The following is a 26,135-nucleotide window of genomic DNA, read 5'->3' as shown; positions in this document are numbered from 1 at the left end:
CCCTGGATGTATCAGGCTCCTCACTTCCAATGTGCGTGTTTCATTTTCTGCTATCTGACACACAAAAACCATCACGTTCTGCACCAGGCTGCAAAAATCACGCCCTTGAAATTCCTCTTTGTCCCAGCCAAGAGGAGGGAAGAAGCAGAGCAGTAACCTAAGCTGACTGCCCGATTTCTATTAAAGGGAAACGCTCAGGAGGGGAAAACAATGTACGTACAAATCAAGAAGGGTTAGAAAGGAAGTGAGTCAGATTTGCTGGAAAATATTTACTTGCATTTCTAACACAAAGGAATCTTAAGCATTCATCACCAGCACGTTAGCAAGCCTGGCATGATCTGGTGGACTCATTGTCATGCACTACTGAAAGCAAAACTCTGCTCTGTGTATCCTTGCAGCAATGTCTGTGCAAGTAGCCCTCCTGGGCCCTGGCAGCACTGCAGGGCTTTTTGTAAGGCATGCCTGCCCGTGCCAGGAGGCTGTGCCACGCCAGGCTGGAAAGCAAGTGCATACCTTCTCAGGAGAGCAAGGGATGAGAGGAATTGGTAATGGTCTTGAAGCCAAGCTAGTAGAGCCTCCCAACTCCATCACAAGTGGTTTGCAGGACCTTCAGCAACTCACTCAGCCTCCCGCGCCTGATTCTCTCTCTCACCCTGTTTACTGAAAATATAAACTCCCTGGTGGGAGAGGCAGTTTCTCTGTGAGGGTAAGTAGCACAAACTGAGCTTATTTGGAGGTTCAGTGACCTCTGGCATGAGCAGCAATTCCAACAAGCCAGCATCCTAACACCCGTCTCCACACCTCAGTATGTGTGCACAGCTGAGCGAGAAGGCTGCGGCTGGAAAGCTCGAGAAGGCAGCCTGAGTGAAATGTCAGACAGAGAAAGCAGCAGTGAAAGATCTCCCCAAGATACTTAACGAACAACATTATTTGAGTAAACACTGGGCCAGAGAGGGATGGCTGCAGCTCACTGGGGTTTCCAAGTGCTGCCCAAAAAGGTGTATGCAGCTGACACCTGCTCAGGGTATAGGAGGGATGCGGCCTCCTGAACGCTGGACAAGTGAAGGCAGCAGGATCTCAGGGGTGAAAGCATCGTGCCTTTAGGGAAAGGAAGAATCAGATTAATCACAGCACTGTGTAACTGCTCCTACTAGATGCCTTTTCTCCGGTGGACTCATTACTGGCTGCAGATGAGGTAATGTTGGATTCTTGGCCCCCGAACTGAGAAAGGCAGGCAGACAAACCCACTGTGAGATAAGCAAGCTGTGCAAGTAAAAGCCACTGCTTGCTAGCCCTCCTGCAAGCCCGTCTGCCAGCATCTCCCCTGCTTGCAGCTGCAGCCTGCACAGGATGCTGGAGCAGGGCTGAGCCTCTGGTGCTGGCTGGTAGCTGAGGAGAACTCACATTTTGCCTTTGTGCTCGGAGGGGCCCTGCTCAAAAGGATTCTCCCCAGCTGCAACCCCCAGGCAGGGAAGGAAGACGCTTCAGAGGTCTGTGCTGGGGAACTGCAGGCAGCCACACTGCTGGAAGAGCAACACGGTTTCAGCAGTTCAAGCCTGCAATGAGATACAGCTGATCATTAGCAACAAAAACACTTCTGATCTAAAACAGCACAGCGCTGCTGACATCACTGATACTATCCCCGTTTGGGCCAGACTGAAGACAGGCACTCATAAAAATCTTCTATTTCCCATTGTGCTGGAGGTCTTTGCCCAAACCAGCCGCGCAACCCAGGAGTTAAACGTGAAAATTATAGCCCATTTTGACACCTGAAATGTTTTCTGTCAGCATCAGAGTGCCCACATAATTTATGTATCACAAATATGATTTGGCAGGATTAAATATGAAAATAATATATCACAGATTTGTTATTGGAATGGAAACAATTTGCGGCACACAACAGCCCAGCAGAAGAAAAGCCTGATTGCTGCGATGAATAATGCATATTGCCTATAGTACTAATTAACCTTGTACGCCAGTAAGATATTAAGGAACAATAAGGCTAATTTGAATGTGGCCTGACACTTTTCCCAATGGCATCTGGAAATCAGCCTTTGGAACGTGTAAAATATGAATTTGTTAAACCAAACCGAAAAATTGCTCAATAAACAAACTCTGAGTTTTTGTTTCTCAGTGCATTTGCAGCCCGTGTTGTTTGCACGCCTGGACACCACGCACAACACACGGGGACCAGAAAGGGCCTGGCTTGGCTTTCCCCGGGCCTCACGTCTGTCAGCAGCACAGAGGTGGTGACAGTGCACATTCAGCTGAATCCCCCAACACCTCCGCAGGCTCAGATGTGCTATTGGCGTATCTGCAGCACGGCTGTTGTACGGCCTGGCTCTCCCCCTGATGAGAGCAGCAAAATGCTTATACCGGGAATGAACACTAACTTTAAGCAGAGGCATTTGTACTTCTGACTGAAGCAAAGGCCTCCAGCTGAAAATACCAACTTCAGTGGCAGCTGGTCTTGCTTTTCCTGGTTTTACTTGTGATCCTGTTAACACAAAGCTATACATGTTATTAAACACAAACAGGGCTTAAGAACCGGCGTGCTCTCAGTTGGACAAAGCACCACCAAGACCTGAGCTAGGCCACACTCACGGGAACACTTCAGCAGATTCCCATTTGGGATTCCTTAGTAAATGCCTTGTGTAACAGCACACAGTCAGCCGTAAGGTTTCAGTCAGGGGATCAAGTTTTCAGACTTGATCGGCCAACTGCTTCATGTGCCAAGGTCTGACCTAGCTTTGTCTACTGGGCAAAACACCAAAAACCAGGCTTCTGGCTCTCTCCAAGAACCATTCTGCCCCAGGAATCACTGGGAGGTCACCGAACTGAACAGGACCCTACAGTATTTTGCAAGTGCAGGGCCTGCCGGGGGCACCGGCCCCAATTTCCAGCAGTGCACGTAATGCAGCACATTTTGGAGTCAGCGCGTGACCAGCCGCCTTCACCGCCGGGATGACACAGCTCCCGTCGATGCCATTAGCTATGCTCAGTGCTCCGTCGATAACAGCATCGCACAACCCTTTTGCTTGTCCCCAAGCACCAGATTTCCATCTGGCAGCCGTCCCACACACCAGAGAGTGAATTCCAGCCCCCCAGCGAAAAAGCACTGGGAGATGCCTGACCTGAATGCCAAGCACGTATTACCCCAATGCATCCAGGGGGCACGAGCCAAGGGTGTCAGCAGCGAGGGTGCCACACACCAAGTCCTGCAAGCAGGCCCGAAGAGCTGATGTGCCATTTTAAAGCGTAGTAAGAGTGAGGAGGGACTCAAAGCTTCTTACCTGATCCTTTACACTGAGCACAGGGCAGAGATGCACAGGGATGATCTCAGGCCTGTGTCTCCCTGCACAAGGTGAGAAAAGACCACCACAAAGAGACAGCGTCCCTCTCAGATTTAGGAGGTTTGGAGATCAGGATCACATCAGTACCTGAGAAATGGGGCTGATCTCAGTTGCGTCAATTATTACAAGCTCAATTTCTGTCATGTAAGCTGTGCTCTGCTGGTGGTCAGTGCAACATACAGTAAGACCTAAGCCAAGAAATCATTTTAGTTAAGAATGCGTTATAAGGGATTACCACCTCCATCCCAGCACTGTCAGTGGCAGAACTCCCACTGCCCGCAGACAGTACAGCACCACGCAGCAATTCCCTTCTGCCCGATGACCTGCACCCATGTTGTTTAGTTTGGTGGCACTGCCCTGGAATAAAGACTGAGTGCTATTTCTCCAAAGCTACATGCACAAGCCAAAGCATCAACAGGATACTTTTCTTTCTTTCTCTGGTGCTAGCTAGACTCTCAATCTGGACCAAAATTCCTTTTCACATGAATGATCGATTAAATCTCTCAAGCATAAGCTTGTCTCCGCATCTGTGTGTGTGGGCCCGTGCTGCTCTGACCCAAGAGGTGTCTGCAGGCATTACCACTGTCTAAATTCCCCACTGCCAGCTTTGTCAGAGGAAGCTACTGCTGTCACAATACAAGAGCAAGTCCTAACTGCTGTGACACTTCATTTGTCTGGGCAGCAGCTTGCCTGGAAAGATGACTGCCCTGTTTTAGTGGAAGTATGCAAGACAATCAAGGCCAGCTAAGCAAACTAGTTTTGACATATTAAATCATGCTTGAACTGTGAGAGCAAAGGAAAATAATGTAAAAGCTCTCCTAGAAAACGTCTTTAAAAATAAATGGGTAATATGGTCAGCTTTGCCTATAGGAAGGGGAGAAAAGCTTTTATCTGAGCTTCCCAGTAATTAAGGCAGCTGATTGCCTTGGATTTACACTCGTACAAGGATGGCCCTGCCCCAAGATGCTGGTACTGCTGGCATTTCTCGAGCCCGGCAGTAATGAAGCCCCCGGTCCTGGCTCTGCTGCCGCCTGGGCAGGAGGCTATCTGCAGAGCGGCTCGGAGCTGGGAAGCTGCAACCCGCAGGCTGCTCCCGCTGAATGCCAAATTAGCGCGCTCCCCACGCGCTCGGGGAGCAGCTTCTCCTTTCGCTCTGCAGTAATTAAAAAAGCTTCCTTCTTCAGACAGCTTTCCGAGGCAAAGCTGCGACCTCCGTCGCTGGCGTAGTGGGACGACAGGCTGCCCAGCTACGTGCGAGGCAGTATTTGGGGAAATCAGCACTGTAAGCAGAGCAACCCTTACGGAGCAGGCAGGAGGCAGCCATTTCACTCGGTGGACAGTAGCCGTGGCTCTAGGCTTTAATAAGGATGATGCTGGTTCTCCAGGCAGGCTCACTTGATGCAAGTAATGCCAGCAGTCACACGTGTAGAGGGAAAGAAGAGTCCACTGATGCCTTTATTATTTTTTTTTAATCTATAGATAGGTCTGGTACTCAGTAACAGCAGCTTTGGCAGCAAAAGGGACCTTCACACAGATACGGACTCCTTGGCACAGCTTCCACGCCAGGCAGAAGCTTCAGATTCTTCTGCAGAACCCGTACCTCCAGGCCAAACGTTTTCTGAAGGGAAGCATCTCATTTTGAGGTACAAAAGCAAACAGCCTAGTTAGCGTTCAGAACTGCTGAGCATCCACTGACTTCAGCAAATGCTAATGAGTGCCTGTCGCTTCTGAAAAGAGTTTGCAAGGGCCCAAAGTAATGATTTAAATAACCTAATTTTAAGCAGATGTTTTCAATGGAAATTTAAAAAAAAAAAAAAAAAAAAAAACAAAACACACACACAACACACCATGTATTTAGCAGAAACTACTTCCAAATCTTGGAAAATCTTTAGCAAAGACAAATTCTGTTCCAACCCCAGCTTTAGAAGAGTAAGCTTGTGTTGCTGTCCAGTACATATCCTCTTCCACCAGTTCTGCTTCCAAGGACATAAACTGAGGCAGAGCAGGGAAGCACACTCCCAGGTACAGCCTTATGTCAGCCCCAGCCAGTGGAACTGATCTGCAGCTTTTAGAGCTTAGATTTTCAGGGGAACAAGTCCTTCTTGGTCGTAATCTGATTCATTGTCATTTGCAGTGAGAAGAAAGTTGTCAACTGAAACCCCAATTCTTCAAACTTCAGCTGTTTTTTAAGGACTTACATTTATAAAAGTAGGACAAGTATATGAAAGCAATAAGGGATATCCACAGACCAGGCATCTTCTCTTTTGTCTTTCCTTTCTTTAATCTGTTTTGGGTATACGGCTGGGGCTTTATAAAACACCTAGCCTTGCTCTCTGAGTTCATTCCAGTATTAAAAATTTCACCACCATCCTGAGGGAAATAAAAAATGGAGGCCCATCAGCACCAAGTTCAATGCAACCTTAACCACGTGTTGGCTGTGAGCACCACAGTGTCTGTAACTAGATTAACTTCAATCATAAAAATGAGCAAGCTTACAGAAAAAATAAATGGTCATCCCTATTTACATGAAAAACAGATTCACCTCTTTGTGCAGACATCCGTGTTGCAGTCTCTGCATTCTGCTTACCTTATGCAGGACAATTTTATTCAGCTTTAAAAAAAAAATGAAAGAAAAGGTAAACTGCAACCGTGTTCAAACAAGGTGAAATTGCACCCTCCTTTTCTGGAGCCTGGATTTCAACCTCAATATTAACCCAAAGCAAGTTAAAATGGTCAACATATAAAGCATGCACAGAGAAAAGCTTGTAATTGAAATGTCAACACATCATTAACTACCGCTAAGTGATTCTAAATGAGAAGCACAAAACTGAAAACCTGCAGGAAAACATGAAAACCATGGCAATATGCAACAGTACAACTTCATTTTAATGCTCAACATACATTTTGTGGAATGAGGGTTCTGACAGATGTGGTGGCAGACCTATGGCAGTTTGAGTGGTTGCAGCCACCCTTCTGCTCAAGATTATCACCCAGGGATAGTGCCCATGTCTTATCTGCCCTGTCCAGGGCATTAAGGCAAAGCCACTGGTCACATCAGCTGGCACGCAGACTGTCCAGTTCTGCAGTGCTGGCAGCAACTTCCAGCAGTGGGACACAACAGGCAGCTGGGGACAGCTCCATCTTACACCAGAGCAATTAAATCCACTGCATTGTCAACCACTATTCATGCACTTTATGCTTAGCATCTCTCCAGAGTCCTTATTTGTTTCTAAAAACAACTATTAATAAGCAAGCTATTTCTAAGCAACTCAAAGTCAAAGGTGACAAGCGAAGGAACCAAACAGCACCATGTTTAACGAGCACCTCTGCAACACCTCCATGCTTTTAGAAGCATCTTAAGCTGGATAGTCAAGAAAGCTAGAATTAAACAAAATTAATATTCAATTAAATACCATTTAGTTATCTAGGCTCATATGCAAAAGTATATTCTGAAACCTTCCCCAAAGTATTTTTTGGTTAAGAAGTAAACACGACCTTCAAGACTGAAGCGTTCAGAGCTGGTTCCAAACATGATTTTATTTATACTACTCAATCTGTATTTTACATGGGAAAAAAAGTACTCTAATTGTCCTTCTGTAAGATGACTGCAGAGCAGCCCCACTGCCAGGACCGACAAGGTTACGTTAGGCAAAGTAACAACCTAAAAACATTGGTGCAGGATGAGGAAAGGTCTTGGGAGTCACCAGGGGTTGCAAGCGTACAAGGTAGCACAGAAGGTTAAAACTCATTAGCAGAGTACAATATATTGCACATCCACAGACCGTGCCTCCCTTAATGAAGGCAGAGATGTGCAAAATAAAACAAGTAGTAATATTTAATCAGCCCTGTTGCAATACAGTTCTCATTTCTGGAAAACATTCCCCTGCTCTTAAGCATGTCAGCTGTGGAACAAAACCACCTAAATATACACACGCATAATAAAACCATTCCCCCTCCAGTGACAACTGCCTTTTGCTGAAATGTAGCATTCAAGTGATTTTCTTTACATTTGAAAAGATAATACAAACTGTGCAGCCAAAAATTCTGCTATTCTGACGCCGGTTGGTTTTGTGCCTAATTAAAATTAACTAGACACTTCAGCTCATAATTATATAAACACCTACTATGCTATACTCCCATCCAATTTGGTTTTAATCAGAAAAACGCACAAGAAGTATGAATGATGGGCAAAGAACTCCCTGGAGGGGCAGCAGTATTTCCAAATTCAGTATTTTCCATATACTGAACATTTCCATCAACGTTTTTCTTCCATGTAATCACCTCCCAGTAGAACAATTAAGAGGAGATTTTTTTTATTTTTTATTTTTTTATTTCTGGACTTTGCTTGCTTTCCACTCTACCACAAGGGTAAAAGTACGTTTGCCTTATTCACCTGAGTCCCAGCTGGGAAGCGTCCCAAAAGACGGGCAGGATTTAGCAACACGTTGTCTTTCTGGAGTATCCACAACAAGGAGTTTGAAGGGAGGATTCAGCCATCCCAAGGCAGAGAGGCAAGCTGTGGAGGGGGTAGAAAAAAAACTTGCTCCCTCCTGCAGCTACATCAGATGCAAAAAAACAAAAACAAACAAACAAAAGAAGCCTTGCTGCTTCAGAGGCAAAGCCCAAACTCCAAAACCAAGTTACCTGTGCAGCCACAGATTTCCACTTCCTAGGAACAAGGGACAGTACAGTGCCTTCTGCTTCCCACCACTACCAAGGGCACTGACTCTGCCTGCCTGCTCTTGCACAGAAGCAAAACAAAACAAAACAAAACACACCATAATTGTCTCAATATCCTTCCCATAACTGATCAACAGTGGGGCAATCACCACTCCGGGCACGTTCCTTCAAACGTCTGTGCCGATTGCACTGCTCTCAGAGGAAGAAGAGTAAACTTGTGATCTACGTAAGCTATCAACCTTTGTCAATTGATATAGTTATACCCAAAATCAAAGATATCTGCCAACAACGCTCATTTCTGAAGTCTTTGTTTCCTGTAAGGAATTATATCTCTTGGCAAGAGCCGGAAATGAACACTCATCAAAAATACATATTGGTTGTAAATGCAGAGAGATACGTTCAGCAAGGTTGGTTAAGAGAAGAATAATCAAGCAACAAACATCAGTATTTAAGAGAGCAGAAGATCTTGGACCTTCTAGAGCTGTTTTACAGAACTAATCCAAATATTTCTAGAATGGTAGTGCCGCCAGAGGAAAGAAATTAATATCCCATTCCATTCCTCTGTCGTGCCCTCAGTTTCCAACTTCTCCCCTCAGAAAGCAGCAAGGGCGAAGAAAAATTTCACCTAAGTTTTCCTCCATTATTTTGTCCATCTCTGTTACATCTGTAATCGTGTCCATACCTTGTAGTTGGCTAAAAGTGGCTGCACTCCCTTTGATCTCTCTTCAAGTAGCAGTGTGCACCTATTCTTGGGAAGGAGAGCCTGGTGACCTCGTGAACTCATGACGTGCTTTTTCAGCTTGACTCACACTCAATGCAGTTTTGCTGGTGTTTGTTTGTTTGTTTTTGTTTTTAAACTGAAATATTTAATTAATTTGTGATTCAGTTCTGAAAAGGAGTTGAAAAAAATATTAGGCTCTGCAAATCAATTGCATCCACAGCTACAGCTCTGCAGCCCCACAGTCACCAGTGGGACCTCACTGCTGCACGTGTTTGGGGCTCACTAGATTAACGTGCCAACCTTCCAGTAGGATGGGCTCTGGAGACTTCAGAGGGATAAAAATAAGGATTTCTCACTTCCCACTGCGAACACGTCAGGCTGAAGGTGAGGCTGAATACCAACAGAGAAGTGCCAGGAGGTGACCTTTCCACGGTGACTTTGCTTCCTGTGCAAACCCCAAAAGGTGAGCCCTGCTGTACGCAGTAAGCAACTAGAACTGAAGTTACAAAATTAGGACCATTTGGTGTTACTAAGGGACTTGTGGTCTTTTAGTAACACCAAATCATTGCTCTAGAAAACAGCATGGAAATTCAGAGCAACTGCTTCGTTTTTTTTCTTATTAACTGGTGTGGTAATTTATTCTTGTGAATAACGAGCCCTAACTCTGGTCATTTACAAGCATGTCCCAAAACAGTCACAATTTACCTCTAGTTGTCTCAGGGCAGCCGCTGATAAATGGGCCATGCTGCCAAAGGAGGAGTAAAATATAAGTAGTTTGGGTTCTTTACAGTAAATACTGCCTAGCTGCCTATATTAATTGAGAGAGCGAGCACATTATATAAGGAGATTAGACCATGTCATATTTACAACCCCAGTGTCCCCAGCGAGAGAAATTGCTCAGCTGTTACTGTCAGTGCCTTCTTCAAACAGGAACCCCGCTGACAAGATGATGAATTCAGAACATCGTTGCCAATTAATGATTTGTAGGCAGAAGGGATTTCAATAGTTCCCATATGTCTGTGAGGGTGACTGGGATTTGCATCGTCTCTAATAAGAGCGTAGTCTGCTTTGTCCAGACGTGACACTGGAGCTTGGAAAATGTCAGCTTTGCAGGGGAAATTTTAATAAACAAAGCCAGGCTCTTCGGGGTGGAAAACGTTTCCCAAGGCACAGCCAGTAATAACCTGCTTAACAGTAAGCGAAAGCAAGCGGGGAGACTGCCTGCAAGATGCGCTTAAATGATTTGCAAACCAAAGGTCAGAAGTTATTTAGGTGTTTGTCAGAGCTACGCCACGGACTGCCACAATGACCATTGTGTCAGCCAGGAGCGCAGAGCACACCTCCTAAACACAAGTCAGGCTGTGAAAAAGCCACCCGCATCAACACAAAATTCATCACAGGACGCCTTCCTCGGTGCAAGTTACTCCCCTGATGGGCTGCAGCTCACTTCACTACCCTGTAAAAAGAAGCTCAGCCTTGTGAATGCAACAACATCCCAACCAGAAAATGTTCCACTCACCAAAGGCACCAGCAGGAGCTACGTATGCACTGAAGGCAGGCATCCCGAGCAGCCTAAGGCTAACGTCTCCTATCGACTGAGCATCTCTGAGCACCGACCAGCAGGAAACACTCGGCACAGTGACCTGGGTTAAACACAGGACACCCGAATGGGGCCCTCACACAGACTTTGCCACAGGCACTTCGATCCCGACATGCCATTGATTTGGTGACGGAATTTCGGGCTTTCCTACAAATGAGGATTATAGATTCAGCAGCTCCGGAGTAGTTCAAGGGATAGCCTTTTGCTGGGGGTGCAGGCTGTGGTTGGAGTATAAAAGCAGTTTCTGGGGGGTTTGCCTCACAGAAGGACAAGGGTACATCACCACGAGGCATCCGTATATTTGCAAACTCTGCCCACACTCCTACCCAGCATAATCTTAAATTATGACCCAACACTGTAGGCCAAAGTGACTTAGAAAAGTCCATAGAAACAAAAAATCCCACTCACACCCCCAAACGTAAAGCAGAATCTGAAATCACTAAGGTCTCCTGGAAGCATACTCCAGATGGCAATCTCAGAACTACCAGAGATGTAGCTGCTCCGCACGTGATAATCTTGAAGATCTTTACCAACCTAAGTGTCTGGTTTAGCCAGTAGTGCTTTTTTTCTTTTGTTTTATTTTATTATTATTATTATTATTGTGGTGGTGGTGGCTTTTTGCTTGTTTGAGTTCTTTCAGATTACTCTGAAGGCAGGTTTTGGAAGGAACTAATGGACGTATTCCCTTTCTCCAACACTTCTTGCAGGTTACTCAAGACACTGTCTAGACGTTGGATTCAACCAGTGCGTGTTATTTCAGGACACACTATTTTTAGCCACGATGAGGCAGATTCTCACTCGAATATCTGGCCCTTGTCCCTCACTTGCAACAGTCTAGATTTCATCAGCTAGGATTAACGTCAATCTTTGTTCCCCTCGTGCAGTATCAAGCTGCAAGTCAAATTTCTTCACCCACATGTGGGATAAGTATCTTTATTGACACAGGAACGAAAAAGAGCAGATTTTTCAATATAGACTGTATCTGCAGAAAAAGCCGAATCTCCTAGTCAAAAAAAAGCACTAAACCCCGAGTCTATATCCTGTTTACCCAAGGTTTATCCAAAAATAAGCATACCTACAATCTATTTCCAAGTCAACTCTTGAAGAGATTTGAACTACAAAATCTTCAGGGGCACGGAGCGTAACTGAGGACTAAAGGATCAAGGCCCCAGTTTACTTGGGATATGCAGGGATCCATCCCATGCACCGACAGTACAAATGCCAACAACAACAGTCTGGGGTGAGGTGAAGAGAAAATGCAACAGCAACTTCAGCTGGAACAGGATCCATCCGCCTTCTCCACAGCTTGCCTCTCACTAAGTGGCCCCAAGTAGAAGGCAGTAAGATGGAAGGTGAACAAATTAGTTTTGCAAAAACCAAGCTTGCACTGAATTTTTTCCCCCTTTTCTCTTTTTTGCCCAAATAAGTTTTCTTTTAAGCTACCTGTTACACTTTTACAGAAGGGCAAATTTTATGTACAAATATGTAATGCAAAAAGCCACACTCTGTACTACCTCACTTTCATTTTTTTTATTTTTTTTTTATAAGAAGCATTCTTCTTAGGTTTTAGCTCCAGACATCCTAGATCACTTGCTTGAGGCCCTTGATTCAGTAGACCTATACTAAAGAGCAACCCAGAAACCTCAGCCAGCTACTTGTATGTAAACTTCATCACATATGGAAGCATTTTTTAATCAGTGAAGCTTTACATTTAACTCAGAACAGCTGAGCAGCTTTGTATTAAACTATTTACCAGAGAGGAAAATATCAAATTCTCCCTCCTCCCCTTCCTCCCCCACCTCACAGAGAGGGAGAAAAACATATTTCTTTAAATACAAAAACACAAAACATGCCTTGTACAGGGAAATTAACTTCAAATGTTCCCTGCAACAGTCCAGAAAAAAATGAAATCAAGCTTCTAAAATTGATGAGAAAACCTCAGTATTGAGTACATCCGATGCAAAGCTTTAAATAACTGATGAGACTGCAGATCCCTCACGGACCCGACAGTGCACTGCTCCCGAGGTAACAGCGGGGTGCTGGAGCCTCACTGCACACAGTGAGCCGGGGAGGGAACTGTACATCGGTGTCAAGTCCCACAACACCCAGCCCAGGCCTCTTCATCCTCCCACAGCCATCCAGAAAGACCTCAGAGGAAGCAAGAAGCCAACCTACCATTGTCACCCCAACCAGGCACGAGAGGAGGATGTGGAAGAGAAGAAAGCCAAGGCGGCACATCACCCTGGCACAGCGACCCCCCTGCAGACCCTTACCTTGGCAGGTGTTGTTCTTCTCCTCGTAGCCTGCCTTGCACAAGCACTTCCCGATGGGCACCAGCCATTCTCCCTCAGCACTGCAGTGCATCTTGGGCGCCTCGTCGGTCACCGAGTGGTTGACGCAGACGCCTGAGACTTCTAGCAGCTGTGAGGAATCTGCTCCCGTGATGGTGTCTGGAAAGCGGGCCAGGTTGCGGACCACTGACGGGCATTTCTTGTAGTACACGCGCACAGAGACCAGGGCGATGCAGGCACCCACGTCCTGGAAAGCAAGGTAAAATCCCTTTTTGGTCAGGGGCCCGACGTCTCTCACCTCTGTGTTTAGCTTCATAACTCTGTCGCCAAGGTCTAGCTCTGTGAAGCTCTCATCAGCAGCAATGGTATCGATCTTGATATACTGATTCTCTCTGATATTCCTCCCATCTTCGTCATCCGATTCAAAGTAGTACATGTTAAAAGTCTCTTTGCAAGTCCCAAGTCCTCCTGGAAGGCTGTTACAGTCCCTCAGGGTGAATTTGAGCTCGATGAAAATGCGGGATGCCCCTTGGTTAGAGATCCAGCTGGTCAGAAGCCAGTTGTTCTGATTCTGTTCCATTACCTTGCATACTTGGTATGTGTGTATCGGAGCATAGTTTTCATCCACCTCACCAATTTCTTCCCACTGCGTAAAAAGAAGAAGTATTACTTTAAAAAAAAAAAAAAAAAAAAGTAACAACTCCCACAAAATCTGAGCTCTCCCGTGGAAGATCACCTGAGGACTCAAAGGTTTATGGTGAGATGTTCAGGGGGCAAAACATTTTGGCTTGGTAATAAACACATCAGATAAAAGATCCTTTAGAAACATAAATGGATGCTAGTTAAAAAAAGGTTGTCAGAGGCTTTTCAGAAGCGGGAAAATAAAACTGCTGGGTCTGTCCACTGGTGCTTTAAGTGACAAAACAAAAGCAGATGGGGCCATGAGCTGGCCTTTTCCAATGCAGCCACATAGGTGAAAAAGCTATTTACAGCCCGTCTGTCCCTGCATCCCCAGGCTCCTTCCTGCTACTCCCTCAAATCACTGCCCAGCACAGTGAAGACGAGCACATTTCTCCGGGCTGTTCTCTCTCCCACTGAACAGCTTGCTGGAAAGTCAGCAGTTGTGCATGAAATAAAGGGGCCTTTGCTCCCCACGAGTGCTAATCAGAGGAGTTTCTGCTGGTGAAACAGCAGAATACTTGCCATAGAGGAGGGTACAGGATCTGCAAGACTTGAGCTGCTCTGAGTATGCTACCTGGGGTTTTTACAGAGCTCCAGATAACTTCTGCCAGCTGTTTATGGCAATTGTAACAACTGCTTTTTCGCTTTAATTTGGTCATGCACGAAAGTGAATCCCTTGGAAGAAATGCTTTCTCCTGGTCCAGCCCTACAGCAGTGCCTCCAATAGAAACACGCAGCATTAATGCCTCCTGTCTGCTTCTGACAGCTGTGGTACCACATGAAGAGGTTGGATTAACCCACACACAGTCAAGAACTCAGGAGAACCAGCGATGATTTCAGCTTTGTTCCTCTCTCCTAGTTCTGACCTGCTCATCTGCTAGGGCTGAATTCCCAAAGCCTCTTCCACCCTCCCCGTGCCTCTGCTCAGCGCTGCTGCCTGCTTCTAATCTTAGCTGTGGAAGGAGCTCAAAGCAAGCGCACAGAACATAATTTAAAGGTGCTCCGATACAAGCTAATACAAGCAGAATATTTTCTAAGGCCAAAGGCCAAGATTTTATTGGAAATACCACCTGAGATGAAGTCGAGAGCCTTCTCAACCCAGATATCATTACTGCAGAGCTGACAGGGAACACCCTCAGAGTCAACATAATAATGACATTTTTTCAGGGATACGTTTTTCTTAAATTTTATGTGAATACGGCAGCAACGAGTGGCCTAAAAACATAACATAATGCTACAGTCTAAAACGAGTTATAAATACCATCGGCAGAAAAACATTTCCACTCTTCCATGTACCCTTCCTCCCTGACCTGGGAGGTACAAATGCAGACTCTTTGTGCAATTTTAGCAGAAGCTGTGCCTGCTACGATGTGCAGAGTCCACATACACCATCACTTTTCTGAGCGAGGAACCTAAATTCAGGATTTTCTTCTCATGCTATGCAGCATTGTCATTTCAGAATCCTCCATACAACCCTGGGCTTAAACAGGCCACGATTCTACTGTCGCTTTATCCCTCTTGACAGTGCCACAGATTTCGCTGGAGATGCCTAAGGCTAAAGCCAGGCAGACCTGTGCAGGGTTTGTGCCTAATTTTGGGGAGAAACAGCTAATAATTACGCAGAGTAACACAGAAAAAGCGTGTAGAAGACAGCACAGATCTGCCAATAGCTTCTCCACGCCCCAGAATATAGGGTGGGTTTGCACATGTGAAATGAAAAAACAGAAAAATACCACTTTGCAATAGTGCATTTATGTGTTCAGTACGCCATGCATACCACAGCACCCCATTTAACATGAGGCTATATGAGCACAAGGTCTGTTCCCACAATGGTGATTCTGCTGGAGGAGGAGGAGGGTGTCCCCCCACACCCCTTCCAGCCAGGGCAGAGGTCCCTGCTGCCTCTGCCAAGCAAGCCCAGAAAAGACTGCGATGACCTGAATGACTGCAAACCTTTGCTCTTTCTGGTGAAGGTCAGAAGATCACTCGAACCAGCACACCAACCAGCAGATACTGGAGGTATTCGCCTCCAACAGGAGGTGGTGAAAAGCATCCAAGGAATAGCTGAGACCAAACAGTTTCAGTGAGTGGGGATGGGTACAGATGGCCACAGAATGCACAATGCAACTCCATATGAAATTTAGAGGGTACCTGATGTACATTTCTTTCCAAAAACTGATGTCTGTAGGGACCATAATGTTACAATCGTATCATTAGTGATCTACCTTGACGGTATACCAAAAATCCTCAGAAAAAAATACTTATTTTAATTTAGATTGATTTACAAGGACAACTATAATGCTCTCCAGAGTCACAAATTAAGCTCCTTTCTGTAGCTGCTCCAAGAGTTGTGTTAGTGGAGGAAAGCTTGGTTGTTCAGAAAGGAGCTCCAGTGACTCTCATGGTTGCTTTCACCCACAGACAGCACAGCGTTGAGTAGGAAAGTCCAAGCATAAACACAACTGAAATTACACCTCAGCTCAGTGTAACAAGCATCACTTAACATCTCAGACCTCAGGACGTGCTGCGTTTCCAGCAGGGAACCCCAGCTCAGAGCAAGTCCTGCCATCACCACCTGCCATCAAACCTAAAGCAATCCGAGAGCAAGAGGAAAGGGAGGTGCTAATGAGTTACGGCTGCTTATCTCCGTGTAATCCTCATGGGAGGATCAAGTAGATCCTATCGGAGCAGCCTCTATTGTATAAAATCTCTGCTCTGCCATTTAATCCCATCTTCTGCTTGCCTATCTGCATGTAGGAGGGCACCACGTCTTTCTCTTCCAATTAGTGCAGCTGGGTTTGCCTCACCCCCGAGACCACCGTTCTGCTTTCACATCCCTCCATGAGAGGGAGATAGGGGAAAAGAGAAACCTGCACCTTCTGCCTGGTCCCAGCCTCCCAGTTATTGCAGACCTCCGACAGCCACCTCGAACAGCGAAGGAAGAAAAACTAGCTAGAAACTCTGTAGGATGAAATGCTGTGCCATAATACTTAATGAAAAAGGAAACTCAACGCATTAAAATGACAGCATCTAGCTGAAAATATTTGTGTTAAAAAAAAATAAGTGCAACTGAAAAAATGTCTAACGCTTTAATTCCTCTCCTGCAGCACATATTTTTGAAATATAAATCAACCCCATCTGCAGGATTAAAACAAAAATGCAACATTAATTTGGTGCTAAATGTTTTCTCCAAGTCTTTAATAGCTGTAAGAAAGAAAACACCAATGCATTTCAATGGCCTGATGTTAAATCATTTATAGAAGACCTATTTCTGAATCTGAAACTTCCAGTACACCACTGCTAGCGAGTTAACAGAAGCTAAGGACCGCACTCAGCTCCATCAATAGCAAGCACGCAATTCATGCAGGCTGTCTGCCCGTGGAAAGGCCAAAGATATCACACATCTAACTAATACATACATAAAAGCTAAAAAAGCAGTCAGTGGAGCAGCCTTGGGTTAAATGGACAATTTTAAAAGCCATTCACCAGCTGTCTGCCGCTCGGGCTTGCTTCAAAGCTCTGGGATTCCAGGACTGCAATGTGCTACCACAGCACAGCACCAGGCTGCTGCCCCAAAAACAAGCTCTGATGCTGGAGACGAAGATTTCAAAGCTTTTGTTTGGTCTTTGGTGTTTGTTGTTTGGTTGTGTTTGTTTGTTTTTTAAGGTTAGTTTCGTTACACGCCTCCATCTGAAGCAGCCACCAAAGGTGGTGTGCAAATTTTTAAGCCTTTCTTAATTCTACGCATTTTAATGCTGCTAAAAGAAGTTCAACGTTTAACTAAATCCTAAGAGTAAGAGCAAAAGGAGGCTTAGGAGCATTAAAAGTGGTTCCCAGGACTTCCCAGAAAGCTTTCCAGCAGGATTCCCTCCCTCCCTCCCTCCAAGCCTTAAGGACTGCCTAAGCTACTTCTGCTCCCACTCCCCATCTCACAGGCCCTCTGGCACAAGGCTCACCTTCTCCCACTCCTTACCCCATTGCATGGAACCGTACAACATGTGCGTAGTAACTCAGCTGTCTGGGGACACCAAGATATAAAACTGGAAGAGGATTTAGGTATTTTCATTCTTTTGCCTCTGGAGAAAAAATATGTTTCCTTCTGCACATCATCCCGCCCTGTGTCTTTTTTTCCCCCGTTACACTCGGTCCTTCTCTGTGAGACACATGCCAACCCAGCTCCTATGGCAAGTTTTACACGAGGAAGCCTGGTGCCTTTCCAGAAGGGCAGGCCCGCACACTCAGCTTTGTGCAGTTCATCCCTGTAATATTTGGGCAGCCTATTCGACTGCCTTTCAGGCAGCAGATCGTAAGACCTGGCTGCCGATCAATAGCCCCCAGCTCAGCTGCCACACACACATTTCCACCCGCTGCTCGACTTCCTCCAGCAGCCCTCACCTTCCCTCCTTTCACTGCTGCCCATCACAAAACACAAAAACTTCATGTTTATTTTTTTTTTTTTTTATCTGCCTGCCAGCTTTCTACCTGCTATCATTCTACAAAGATAAAGCAAATAAGAAGAGCCTCTGAGGAGGCTCTCCTCTGTGCGATTTCATCGACTTCGGTGAGGTAATGTAAGGTTAAGTCTCTGGTGGAAGCCAGGCAGAGCACTACGCATCCTTCTCCGTAGTGCAGAAGGTTTTTTAGGGCTGCGTCAGCTGTACAATAACAGCGATCTTGTCTGCTACAAAGCACCACTTAGATGCACAGGCCCCAAATTTCAACTGCTTAATCAAGCCTGCCACCAGTATCACAACCCTACGAGTTTCATCACAACCCTACGACGCACTACATCACTTAGATCTTCAGTTCTGCGAGCCTGAAGCCCAAACGCTGCGTTGGGACACCACCCTCAACCAGAGTCCTTGCTCACTGCACCGTCCTGCTGCCACTCCTGCATCACTCAGCCAGCAGCCAGGGGACTCCTTCCAGTCAATTACAAGTTCAGAGCAACTGAAGGATGAAACCATTCACAAACTCAGATCAAATTAGGAAAGGAGGGGACAGGATACAAATCAGCAAAGGAGAAACCGAGTGATTCTGATAGCCTCTTCAAACAGGTATTTGGCATCTTCTCTTCCTGAATTTGTATGAGAAAAAATAGAGGTTAGAAAAAATATATATAAACTGTCGTAGTATATCCCAAACTATTTCTTTCAAGCTCAAATACACTTTTTAAATTTCACCTTCCAAAATAAAAGAGATCGTTCGTCCAGATAGACTTCTATTGTGCAACACCACTTTTATGATGAAAGGTGCAGAGATTCCTACACAGCTCCTATTTCCTTGTTTCTGGAGTTCATTTTAGGGGCAGGAGCCAGCATCAAAAGAGAACTGCAGCGAGTTCAATGAAAATAGTATTTGGCCTGGTGTTTATTCAAACCTTAAATACCAGGAGCAATTGTAACCGCTGGGGATCCTGCCATTTCCCTAAATATGATCCTCCCCTTCCCCTCCCAGGGCTCAAACCTCAGAGGGATGGGCAATTTTACAAGCAAGGCATTCATATAGATGGATATTCCTACTGACAACAGCTACTAGTCAAGCAAAAAACTTAATAGAGAACAAACAGAGGGTAGAAGTGGATCCAATTAATCTGAACCAAAAATTTGGTCTAAAGAAATAGATTCAAAAAGCAAAGTTTCCAGAGAAGGAACCGAGCGTTTTCTGGTGGTTTGGCACATACCTCTCAATTTGTCCAACTAGGAAAATAAATACGTGCAAACAAACAAGAATACCACAACTTCAGGGCTACATTTCTCATGTTTTCCTACTGGATTGCAGTTGTCTGTTTCTCTCAGCGCTGCTCTACTCTGGCCCCTAAGCTGAACAGTCTGGTTACCACATCTTTCACATACCTTGGGACCACAAGGTCTAAATTACCTGAGGTAAATGTGAGCTTCCCTACTTATTCCAGTAAATTTTTTAGCCAGCAGTGAAGAACCATTCTTCATAAACTAGAAGAGAAATGAGGGAGAGAGCAAACTGTAAATTGCCAAGAGGGGGAAGGTAGGAACTGGAAGTACAAAATGGCTTTCAGACATGCCCCATTTGACTAGCAAACTTTTTTCCTCCATCTTTTTATTAACCAGTGCACACACGTATTCCCTATTCCGCAAGTGACAGAGAACAGACTTCAATACGTGTTTCCACCACCCTCACTCCCCAAACTTAAATGCAAAGTTTCACTGCAGCAGCTTTAAAGGAACAACCAGACGTGACCTTCTGAAGGATTATTTCCAACAGGTTGACAGCAGAGGTGTTAAGAGCAGAAAAACAGGCATTAACCCATAGTAGAGGCTATTTGCCACTGCATCCAGATTTACTAAGGCTCAATTTCACTAGACACCAAGGTTTTATGTTCTGCTTGCACTGCAACCAATGTCAGGATGGGAATTAATAAAGATGGTGGGTTATAATGTCACTTTTCCACTATAAAACAGACCTAGGCCGGAAAGAAATTGGATGACTTTTAGACACCATCATGGTCCATATCCCAGCTCCAGTGCTGCCAATCTCTCGCTAACACTCAGCAGAAACTCACCGGCAGCAATCTGCTTAAGAAACTGCAAGTTTTAGACGCAAGAATCCAAGCACTTGGGTCTATTCTCTTGTCTTTTGTGGTGTTTTGAATTTTTTTAACTTCACCTGGGTCAAGCTTTCAAGGCCCCGTGTGCACAGTTGTGACTGCTGGAAGTCCCTGTCCCTCCCAAAGCAATGTAAATTAAAGTTTGCACACAAGTTACTCAGAGAGCTAAGGAAAAACACCAAATAGGAAAGACCCATGCTGAAATGAGCGTGAGACTAAGCAAGACTGCTCCTTTCAAGATGTGCTATATGAGAAGACAGCAGAAGCAGCAGAAGTTACCTGAAGCTGTATGGAGAACTTCATAATCGTCAGCTCCTATGATTTAAACCTTTGAATTTGCTACCCGAATGATCCTTCCATATTTTCTTATATCTGTAACGCACATGCACAGTTTGCTGCCACACCTTTTTCTTTTATTTCTGCAGCAGGCACTGCGAGAGACTTCCTACTGTGTAATACAGCACACAGGCTTGGTAATTCCTGGCTCACTCCACACTACTGACAAGATGACTATGAGCGCAGATGTCTGCAAAGCTGAGATAGCATCTTAAAACATAAGCGGTAATTTGCTAAAGCAAATCCCACCCTAAAAGCCTGCAAGAAAGAAGAGCAATTAAATCATTACAAATTATCTGCAGAACATGCTTACGAGGAAATATATTACCCGCTTGGAGAGCTGCACAAATAAAGTTGCAGAAAGTGAAGTAACGTGAGGACAAAGTCACCTAGACTTCAGTGCTGTGCTCCAAGATGTAATAGGAAAATGAAAATGGGACAGAAGTTTTGCTCAGACTTTGATCATTTGCATGATCAATGAACGATGTCAGGACTGAAATCCAACTGGAAGGAGAACCCAGCTGGAGGTTACAGCAACTGAAATAAAAAGGAGCATCAGCCCCTCTCCAGCATGCCTAATCAGAGGCTGCTCTGACCTGTTCCCAGAACAAAGCACTGTGGTACTCACACCCCCCTCCTCCTTTTTTTTTTTTTTCCTTTAAGGTTTGAAATTCTTCCTGCATCTGAATTAAGCATACGTTTCACACTGCTGTCCAGCAATCGACACAGCGACAATGAATACGAGCATGAAAGAGGCAATGGAGAAACACAATACCATTAAATCATTTTTCCCTGTTTAATGTAACAGTCATTGCAGAACAATTTAACAAACGCTGTAACAAGCAATGTTGACAACGCGCAGTTCAACACCAGAAGACTGACGGAGGCAGATTTTCAGAAGGACTCAGCACAATATGACACACATTTTAGATTTATAACCGAGGGCTTGGATTTTCAGAGTTTTGGGGACAGTCTTTGTGTAACTCGTCATCTGATGATACCAACAGGTTCACAGAACCATTTTCAAAAGCAGCAAGCAAGAAAGGAAGTCCTCCTTTTTATTTTATGTCCCATCATTAAAACTACTGTATGTCTTAACATAAAAACTAATTTGGGGCTTCTAATTGCCTACAGTTGGAGTAATACAACTAATTTGGCCTATTCCTGCATGCACTAGTGGAAATTGGTGGGGGATGAGATGGAACATGCATTTTGCAAAAACTGAGCTAAATCATTAATCTTCATCATTGTCATCAGCTACCTAGAATGTCCTGAAAGTGAGAACACTTATTTTTAAAGATTTTCCAGTAAAAGAAAAAAATTACTTGACTAAAAAGTCCATTTAATGAAAATAAAACAGATTAAACTCCTCTTTTTCCTAATGTTTCAGGAGAAGGGATGTAATTATCCATGTGCTACGCAGCAAAAGCCTAACCTCTCAGGCATACCCCAGATTTGACAAGATTACAGACAACCCTTACACCATACCAGACCCTCCAAGCAAATGCATTGTTTTACCCCTGCTCTCTGGATTCTAATCTACCCAAAGCTTTTCATCAAGATAATATTACATTCATGGCTTAGGCCCTGACAACTGCACCCATAAATCAATTTCAAATTTTGCATTAATCATCTTTCTGTAATCAGCGGCTATTCAGCACAAATTTACATCTCATTTATGTTGGCCAAACAGCCACATTAGTGCTTTGAAGCTTATTCAGGCTTAAATGATTATATTCCCCTAATAAACACTGAAGTCCTCTCAGTCCAGTCACCGTGAGCTGCATTAATGACATGCCACGGCGGCAGGGGCCATCTGAAGTCAGCCTTGTGCGCTGCTACGAGCAGCAGCCCCCACGCCAGGCAGATTTTGTGTTTCCAACTCACCCAGACAGAAGAAATGTGAAGGCTGGTCTGTCTGTGCAGATCCTCTTCTGGGAATTGCCATGCACAGCAGGCATATACACCAGGCAATTTATTGTACCTCCTCCTAACAGCTCCATTTGCCACCTCTTTAATACGTGAGGTTACTAGTTAAAAAAAAAAAAATGAAAGCCGGGTTTTCTGAAGGGCCATTTCCTAGGTAGGCAGCTAAAGGAGGCAAGCTCTACCTCCTACATGCTGAACACCTTACAACTGTTACCAAAACCAAAGAAAACTGTTGGAACCTGAACCCTGTAGAAACTCCACTTTTCCCATTTGTCAAACAGCTGTAACTTTGTTCACCACACCATCAAATTGGGTCTTAGCGTGCTTTCCTTTGATCACCTCGGAATTAGGCATTACATTTTTAATATCTGACAATTTTTCCTGGCTTTTGCATTACTCTCACTTCTTTGTGCAACAAAGACCATCACTTACTGTAATCCAGTGTAAGTAGTTAAACCGTGATCAGTTTAGGGTGGATTTTGCATGTTCTTTCTTACAATCCCTATAGTGAGGCAATCTATCCTGATTGAACAAAGAATAATTATTTAATTAAAGATCCTCAACAGTCCTACATTATTAAACCAGCATAAAAAGCCTCACATTGATTGTATATTCACTTTCAGTTAAGGTCTGAATCAGTATGCTAAGATCTAAAAATGAATGAACAGAATGAGTTTATTATGACTGTTGTTAAGTACTTACCCACTATAGGCAATAAATTATACATGTGGTTGCTTGTCATGCTTATTCTACAACATAATGTAACTTTTAGTTACTTTTTATTCAGTGGGATTTAATTCCCACTGCATCAGGCTTATGTTACTTTTAAAATATAGCACTGGAATTACAGGGAAGCATGAGACTGACAGGCAAACTGGCCCGCAGTGAATCTTTAAATCTGGAACTGAAGAATTATGGAGGTGTTGCTGACGGGGTTTTTTTTTTTGATTGTTTTGAGGGGAGAATTGTTAAATGATGGATATCCTAAACCCTACCTATCTCAGAAGATGCATTTCTGAAGAGGTTCTGTATGTTGTCAATTATTTTTCCTGACCTGCAGCCACTACTCCACGTGCTCTTTCCAAGTCTCTGACAACCTCTGAAAAACCAATTGAACATCAACATGCCACGGCTAGAAAAGCAAATACAATCGCTTGCTAAATATTGAGCTGAGATGTCTGCAGTTCAAAAATAAATGCTGTTTCAGCAAACAGCTGTGATATTGCAAAGTCTGGGAAAGCTGCCTTACAAGAAGTAACTGAAAGAAATTTACCTAACCATATATACTATGCTTTGCTTGATAAACTGCAGTTGATACTGTAACACCCACACAAAAAGAATATTTTTGTTATTAGGTTGCTCTTTTCATCTCACTAGAAGATCCAGGAACTGAAAATCAAAGACTTCTGAAGAAAAGGTAAGGTACAGCTTAGTTATTTGAAGTGGTAAGGATAGCCAGATATCTCCAGATAGGGAGAACTTGCCATGGGAGCTGCACCTCCATCATTTGAAACCTTCAAAAGGGATCTGGATGAGTTTCAGCAGCAATTATCTGCTCAGGAAGCCCAGCCCATGGTCAGCCCTGAGCAACCACTGTCCCAGTGGGGGATTTAAAGCAGCCACCAACATGCTGGAATAGAGACCGAGCGTAAGAGCATGTAGCATTCAAGGCCTGCACATGTTCCTCTCACCAGGTTATGGCCAGGGCCTGTTGCAGGCCTGCGTCCCTGAGGCACAGAGGGGAAGAAGACAAATGCTGAGCACGTACATATAGATATACACCCCAGAGAAGAAGCTATCAAGAAAGCCAGAACAGAAAATTAACCATTTGGCCTATTGCAAAGTCCTTGCTTGCTGAAGTTAGCAACAAGCTCATGTTACAGTTGTTGTTGTTGTTTTTTTTTTTTTCCATCCAGGTGTAGCGGGTTTACATGGCAAGGTTTCAGTAGTGGGGAAGCTGTAGGGGTGGCTTCTGTGAGAAGAATCCAGAAGCTGCCCCATGTTGGATAAGGGCCTGGCAGCTTAGGGCTGTGGTCCCTCAAAGGGAGAGAGGGAATGCGAGAGCGGCCATGGTGGAGCTTGGCTGCCCACCCGAGTAAAACCACCACACCAGGGTACACCTGGATTAACAGCACATTACAAGTTGGAGCGGTAGAGTAAGACTCCGGTGTTTCATTTCAGGGTTTCCACCAAGGGCCTGTCAGAAAACCATAAGCAGCTCGCGTGAGACACCTGCACAGCCGGTCCCTCGCTGAAGGCAAGCTGCTCTCAGTTTTGTGTGGTTTACAGACAGCATTTTACTGCCAGGCAAGATAATCCTCGTCTCCAGCCTGAACTTCTGGTGAAACAGATAGTTTTAAATAATCTTCCGGAGTACGCTGGAAGAAAGGCAGTACTCAGCACAGAGACTAAAGATGATTATTTATCCCTATTCTACAGCTTACTGTCACTCTGCAAAATGAACTGATTGACCACTTCACACAAACATGAAATTACAAACTCAATTTCATTATTATTTAGCAGTTAAACCATGAAATCAATCCCTTTTCAATCTTTGTCTCCTCAGCTTTAGGCTTTCCTCTGGCTGAAACTGGATGTGTTTCACAAAGCCTTGAAGTTTGAAAGGAAAGGGATGAGTGAATGCACTTTGAAAATAAATAAAAATTGTAATTGTCATATGAAGAACTAGTTAGCATAGAAAACAACACTTCTACAGGTCACATGGTGAATTTACATCATTCTTTGTACCAAAAAACACATCTACAGAAAGTTCGAACGCTAAAGAAATGTTGAAAAGTTGCCCCCATAGAGTACAATACCTAAAGCTTTTTAAGAATGTGTGCTCTTATCTATAAGTTACTGTTCACAAAAAAAAAAAAAATGAAAAAAAAATTAAAGCACTAAGCTGTGGAAGAAATTTTACATGAAATAAAAGAATGAACCATTCAGAAGACAGACACAAAAACCTGCTGTTGCATCTTTACCCTTTCTCCCTGTTTTCTCCCAAACTGCCTCCTTCTCATACACGTTTTAAAGCTATCACCCGTCCCCTCTGCAGTGTGTGGCATGTACAAGCTCACACACAAGCACAGCCGTGGGCCACACAAATGTGTTTTGCTCAGGAATGCAGAGTCCCAAGATGCTGTATGGGGTTTGGCTTTGCAGGCATGAAACCCTTACCTGCACAAAAGCTGATGCTGAGCCAAGGGCTGAACCCTACCTGTTGTTTGTTGTTTTTTTTTTTTTTTGTTTTTGTTTTTTAGGGTTTTAGGAGGCTGCAGGATTACATTGAAAGCCAGGCTGGATGGGACTTTGAGCAACCTGGTCTAGTGGGAGGTGTCCACCGTTGATCTCCCTTGCACCCCTCTTCCCAAATAACCTAGCACCCAGGTCAACTCCTGCACACAGCTTCAGGCCACAGATACATCTAGCACCATACTTCAGCTCCTCTGTCACAGCATCCACTTAACAGCCACTAAAATTTCCTCTTCACTTCTACTTGGCTACCAGTGCAAGGGTTTTTTTTTCTTTTGCCCTTCCCTCACAGAGGCAAACAAAAAGAGAACGCAACACTTCACTAAGGCCGCTGCCAGAGAGCCACTTTCATTTCAAATGGCAACACTTCAACAAGGATGTCAACGAATTCTAAAGAGCCCAGAAAAAGTCCACAACTGCTCAAGACATCAAAAACCTGCTTTACAGCAAGAAAAAAAAAAAAGAAAAAAAAAAAAAGAAACGTTTGAAGAGAAGGCTGGGATGTGGCTAACATGCTTCCGGCCATTAATTGCTTAAAAGGGGCAGAGGGAAGAGAAGTAGAAAGATAACGGGTGGGTATCTGTAAAATTGGCAAGAAAAGGCATTGAGAACTGAAATTTGATCAGTTCAGACTAGAAAGATTAGTTTGTCTTGTAGTAAGGATAGCCTGTTGATGCCACAAGATAAAAAGGGATACTGTGAA

At 44.4% G+C, this 26,135-nt stretch overlaps 1 protein-coding gene across 18 annotated transcripts in view; it reads right to left on the bottom strand.

The window, feature by feature from the left end:
• EPHA5 (EPH receptor A5) overlaps positions 1–26,135 on the bottom strand; it is a 189,972-nt gene that overhangs the window by 137,341 nt on the left and 26,496 nt on the right. For 17 of the 18 annotated variants that reach the window (XM_068681621.1, XM_068681626.1, XM_068681612.1 and 14 more), the window contains exon 3: positions 12,628–13,291. In XM_068681621.1, the coding sequence (XP_068537722.1) occupies positions 12,628–13,291 (664 nt within the window). The remainder of the gene's footprint in view (positions 1–12,627; positions 13,292–26,135) is intronic. The other variant, XM_068681624.1, reaches the window with a different exon arrangement.

Source organism: Anas acuta, chromosome 4, assembly GCF_963932015.1.
Source record: "Anas acuta chromosome 4, bAnaAcu1.1, whole genome shotgun sequence".
NCBI lineage: Eukaryota > Metazoa > Chordata > Aves > Anseriformes > Anatidae > Anas > Anas acuta.
The sequence above is the reverse complement of the archived record's forward strand: the minus strand, read 5'-3'. Positions and strand labels throughout refer to the sequence as shown.